This window comes from Propithecus coquereli, unplaced genomic scaffold (genome assembly GCF_000956105.1).
Source record: "Propithecus coquereli isolate 6110/MARCELLA unplaced genomic scaffold, Pcoq_1.0 Scaffold123, whole genome shotgun sequence".
NCBI lineage: Eukaryota > Metazoa > Chordata > Mammalia > Primates > Indriidae > Propithecus > Propithecus coquereli.
Genome location: NW_012136414.1, coordinates 3952658 through 3958688, shown reverse-complemented (window position 1 = coordinate 3958688; position 6031 = coordinate 3952658). Strand labels below are relative to the sequence as shown.

Genomic DNA, 6031 nt, shown 5'->3' with positions numbered 1-6031 from the left:
TAGATCAAAGGTCTTTCTGGTAATTTGGTCCTGAAAATATCTGATACCACATTCAGATACATTCTTGTTTATATAGATTTTAGAGAAAATTGTATGTAACCTAACTGACATAAAGTTTTGGTGTTTTTTCCAAAGAAGTCAAGATCTTGAATCTATTATCAAAGCGAATGCCAAGACAGACAAAACCAGCAGAAGGTAAGAACTGCTTGGATGTCTTTGAATATTGGTTATTTTCTCCAAGATTAATTGTATGATCTTCTCAGTGATATTGAGGGCATCACATCTTTGAGTCTGTCTTTTATCTTTTGTGTCTAATCCATGGTGTCCTGATCTTTACTTCAAAGAGTCTACAGTATATTCTATCTAAATTTACATTTATATATAGCCCAATAAAATCCTGAAGATTAATTTAACTATATTATTGACAGGTAATTTTATCCTAAAAGTCAATTTAATATCAGTGTAGTAAGTTTCTCCAAACATTTGAATTAATCATCAAGAATATAGAATGTATATATATCTAATATTATGGGAATATTTTGAAACTGACCTAATTTTTTTTTTTTTTATAAAAGAGGTGAAGACCTTGATAATGTTATCAAAGTGAATCAGAAAGGAAATGAAAATACCACTGGGTAAGACTTATCAGCGTCTTTAATTCTGGTTTCTGTAAGTGACGATCAGATGATCAATCAGAAGATAAAATGATTTGGCTTTTTAGCTTTGTAACCATATTTTATTAGCATGGAATTGGGCAATAAAGATGGGCCACACAACTGTCCCTTCTTGCCCTCAATAAAACTGCTTCTTTTTGAAGAATTGTTCCAATGTTTGATAGTAAATTGCCTTTTCTCCCAGACTTCGGGAATTGATTGTTTTTAGGGGTGAGTTACTGAATTGAATATCTTTGTGTCTAAAGAATGCACAGTCTTCACAAAATTTTCAAAGTGGATTTCCAATATGACAAAGAGAGCCAAGAGTGAGCCTTGACCAAAGCTCTTGTAAATCAACTTCTCTAAGGATGGTGGCCCCAGGAGGCAGCCCAGGAGAGAGGCTGGGCAGCTGTGCCCAGGGAGTGAGGACTTCCGATTCTCTGTGTCCTGTTCAGAGATATGCCGACACGGCAGCAGCGCGCAATTGCAATGCTTCTGTTGTCCCTGCTGTCCTTTGGATTTAACTTAGGACCCTTTTGTTATCACTCAGTACATTTTAATGGGGTGGCGTGTGTCCCCCTGGGAAGTGAATCATTAATTTTCCTACTATGTGAGGTATTTTTTCTTGCCCCTTCCTACTCACCACAATCTACCTTGAGGCAGATGATATTTTGACGAGATTTGGGCTGGGGAGATAGTTGAGTTTATATAAAAGCATATAATCTTCTTATTTTTAATATTATTAAATTATTATTCTTACTATTTAAAAACAGAACAGGCAATTGTATCTGATTTGTTGAGTAGAAATTTATATTCTGTCTGAATTCAGTATAGAACTTTTTCTAATATAACTTCAATGCTGCCTGTTCAGAGTGTTCTAACAAGATGTGTCTGAGGGTAAAGTTGATTTTGTTAAATAACAAGTTTCATATATAGTTATGCATTTTTGAGAACAAAATGAAAAAAAAGTATGTTTCTTATTAACAAATAAGCAACCTTAAATGGCCTTCAGCTCAAGATGTAAGAGAAGAATTTTTATTTGCATTTAGTTAGAGCTTTAAAATTTTACATTGATATAAAGAACTTGTATGTTTACTGCTTAATTTTTCCAACCATTATTCACTTGATTAGTGTTTTATTTTAATAACATTCATTAACATTTATTTCCTTATTCAAAGAAAACAAGACCTCGATGAGCTTATTAAAGTCAGTCCTGAAACTAATAAAAATATGAGGAGGTAAGACATTTAAAGCTTCCCCCTCTTTGACGGTTATAAACACATTAGAATTCTGAGTGCTTGTATTCAGAGAATAAATTGAAACTCAAGCCAAAACTGAGCTCTTTTTACTCCTAACACATCATATTAAGCAATTCTATACAAGTGATGCACATAAGTCTCTTCCATCTTATTTTTGGGTGAAGTTTGCTACCAAATAATTTTGAGAAGTTAAATGGAAATTTTGACTGACCTTCTCTACTGAGCTAATCGATTTTTTGTATGTATGTGTGAGTACATGTACGTATATGTATGTACGTCTAAGTAGTGTTTACGTATAAGTGTATGTATATATGTATAAGTTGTGTGTATTTAAGTATGTGTGTATATATAAGTAATGTGCGTATGTATCAATAGTGTGTGTGTATAAGTGCATATGTGTATAAATGTATGTGAGTATTTGTATACATAGCATGTGTGTATGTATATGTGTGGATGTGTAAGCTGTGTGTACATGTACAGTGTATTTGTGTGTAGTGTATGTATCTGTATGTAATCTGTATTTAAAAATGAAGAGCTTAACAAAGTGTACTTTGTTAAAAGAGTTCTCTTACCCGTGAATTGTCAAGTAAGTCTGAAGAGTTTTTATCCCCTTAGCTTTTTATTCTTTAAAAAGCAGATGGAATATTTTTGAAACTGAGCTTGTTGGCGTATTGCTGAAAATAGTGTACCAAATAATTCCATGTGGTTTCCCTTGAACTTTTTCCATTTAGTTAACTCAGTACATGATATTATTTGTTGATTCTAAAATGTGTCACGGATGCCCACAGGCCTAGTTGGCAGAGCAAGGGCTCAGCTAGCCGAAAAGCTGTCGTGCACACTGCCAAGCTGTCCTCTCATGGCTGTGTGGCATGGTCAAAGGCACGGTGACCCAATGAGTTAGAGGCTTGCACAATCTTGCAACCAACAGACTGAGAAGAAAACATTGATTTCCTTGGCTACCTGGGTGGTTCAGGGAGGTAACCTGAGGTAGTGATTTTGAACAGGGAGTTGGAAAGACCTGGGTTCAAATTCTGACTCTGTCACTTGCTAACTGTGTCCCAGTACTTCAATTTACTCATTTACAAAAGAGGGATCATAATACTCTCATGTCCAGTACATAGTAGACATAAGTAATTGTTACAATAATATTCAGGTGAATTATGTTTTCCTAATGCTTTAGATAGTGTTCAAATATTTAGTTTATGTTGATTATCCAAGGAAAATCCATGTTTTCCTTTCTAATTTTTGTTAGAGTATTTCAAATTGTGACCTATTTTTCTTCATATGTTGTTGTATGCATATGTGTGCATACCTATGTGTGTACATATGTGCGTGAATGCACACTGATATTTGTGTGCACGTGTACATCCATATGTGCATATGCTTGTATGCTCATGACTGTGTACACATGTTTGCCTATGTGTATATGTGAGTGCACATGCACATGGGTGTGTGCATGTGTGTGTATCGTACATGTATGTGTGTACATGTGCACAATGCTTGTGTGTTCATGAGTATATGTGTAAGCATGTGTGTATGCTTTTGTATGTATATGAGTGCATGTGTGCATGAATGTGTGTGTACCAGTGTATATTTGAGCATGTGTGTAGTGTGTATACAGGTGTCTGCATTTGTAGGTACGCTTCCTGGGGGATAGCAGTTGTCATTTCCTTTTTCTACACATAATGAGATTCTGTAGATCTTTTAAAAATAAAGTCAAATTATGCTCACTCCCTTATTAAAAACTTTCAGTGTTCTCCCATCTCAGGTAGAATAAAATTCTAACACTTAGTGATGGCCTTTTGCTTTTTCAATAAAGCCCAGCCAAATTGATCTTTATTCCAAGCTCATTCCTGCCTTAAGGCTTCTACACATGCTGTTCTCATTTTTTCGAATGCTCTATCCCCATATTGTCACCTTCTCAAACAGGTCATTTCTGACCACTGAATATAATTATGTCACCACCTCCTCCTGCATCCCCGGTACTACAGGACTGGGCACTCTTTTTTATTTTCTTCACAGCATATGTAGTTATATGGAATTGTGGCATTCATTTATGTTTGATTGCATATCGCCTGCCTCTCCCCAAGTTACACTGGAAGCCTCATGAGGTCTAATCCTGTGTCTGTATGGTTCACATTTATCCCAGCACTGGTGGCAGAGCCTGGCCTGTAGCAGGCTTTCCGAAACAATTCGTGGAGGAAAAGAATGTATAAATACTGAAGACATATACACTATGAGGCATTGCTCCACACAGTTAAATTCAAATATTATTTTACATTATTACATTAATTAGTAGATTACAACATTAATTAACCCACTCTTCTTCACCGACTTTATGAACTATGAAATTTAAATAACCTTATACTGTTACATGCTTTATTAATGTTTAAAGATATCAAAATCTTGACGATATAATCAAAGCAAGCTCCACAACCAACACAAACAAAAGGAGGAGTTCTAATGCTTACTGTTCTGTTATTTTTTTGAATATTCAAATATGGCAATAGCATTCTGGGAATTCTTTTTCTCAGTCACTGGCATTCAAATCCCACATACTTCATTTAGGCAAAAATCAACAAGGGGTAATCTGGAGTAGAGTGGTTGCTTCTGTGGGGCTAATTGTTTCATTATTTGCATGACAAAGGTCCAAATGTTTTATTGCTGCTTTCAGTCTGGGTATCATATTCTCAGACATCTGGATACAAACAAAAAACTTGAATCAACATCTGGTTGATTCAAAATATCTGTATCTTTGATGTTGTACAGACAAAACCTCAGAGACTTTTTGACATGATTCGAGTAGGGTGAGAGAGTATGGAGAAGCAGAATGTGAAAGTATCTTCCTATGGATGTTCTTTTCCCCATGTGGCATCCTCTGTAGATCAGAGCAGTTTTTGTTGGTGCTGCTGGTATGTGGAAAACACATGTAGATGCAATAAAAAAAGCAAAATTCCATTAAGATGAGAAACAGACGTACACTAAAGGGTAATAATAAACTACTGAAGTGTTTTCAGTGACTGCGTGGAGTTTTAGATAACAGATATAGCTTACATTTCAGAATGTTTCAGAACTCTATAGATTTCAATCTTCTTATTTTCTGTTGCCAAAACAAGTCAAAATTTGTAGTTCTAACACACAGTTTTAAGTACCAAAAACAGACACCAGGCTGTATATCATGGATTTTTAACATATTGGTATATTAATCTTAATACAGTTTTATGATAGACAATCTGCTAATGGATGTCAATTTAAAAAAACACAAATTCTCCAAAGTTGGTTTTAAAGTTCCACATGTTGGTTGATAGTAAGAAAGTATGCCTTATTAAATGTTCCATCACTCAAGCGTATAGACTAAGTTACAAAGATGTTTTGTGCATCTGCCAAAGGCTGAAAGCATAGCATTAAGTGCATCAAAATAGAAAGTCCTAGTTCAGTACTCACTAGTGGCCAATGGCTCCGAGATTAAAATGTCTCCCTGAGTCTGAATGAGTTTCAGAGATATATACTTCTGCATAGTCACCTTTAACAGTCTTCAATTATCTGGCGTGATATTAATGAGTGTTCATATTGTTTCTAAGTTTTAATGAATAGTTTTATGCACTTGTTATCAATCTACCATTAACCTCACCATTTTTCCAATGTTTTGAAGGGGACAAAGCCTTGACAATCTTATCAAAGTGACCCCGGAAGTAAATAGAAGTAACCAAGGGTGAGGATTATGCCTTATTTCTCTTCCTTGCCCCTCCCCATCAATTTATGGCACTCATGAGAGAAAATGTATTGAAAAACTTCTGGACTGGAATCAGAAAGTCTGAACTCCATTATTTACCAGCTGGGTGTCTTTGAGCAAGTCTCTTTAACACTGAGTGGAAACTTCTTAAGTTATAAAATGAGGATCATAATGTTTATTTTTTCTTTGTCATTTGATAGTTGTGAGGATTGAATGAAATAATGGATATAAAATTCTATTTAAAACAAAAAGATATTAAAAATGGAAATTATTAACAAAACATAGTTTAGTTATAAGTATAGCATTAGATGTAATGCTTAGAGGGACCAGGTGAGAGTTCTTAGCAAATCATTACATTGTGAATCAATTATTTTTTAAAAACACAA

At 34.8% G+C, this 6031-nt stretch overlaps 1 protein-coding gene across 1 annotated transcript in view; it reads left to right on the top strand.

Annotated features, from left to right (window-relative positions):
• SCEL (sciellin) overlaps positions 1 to 6031 on the top strand; it is a 116623-nt gene that overhangs the window by 46315 nt on the left and 64277 nt on the right. The window contains exons 16-19 of the mRNA XM_012637758.1: positions 136 to 195; positions 576 to 635; positions 1832 to 1891; positions 5565 to 5624. Coding sequence (XP_012493212.1) covers positions 136 to 195; positions 576 to 635; positions 1832 to 1891; positions 5565 to 5624 — 240 coding nt within the window. The remainder of the gene's footprint in view (positions 1 to 135; positions 196 to 575; positions 636 to 1831; positions 1892 to 5564; positions 5625 to 6031) is intronic.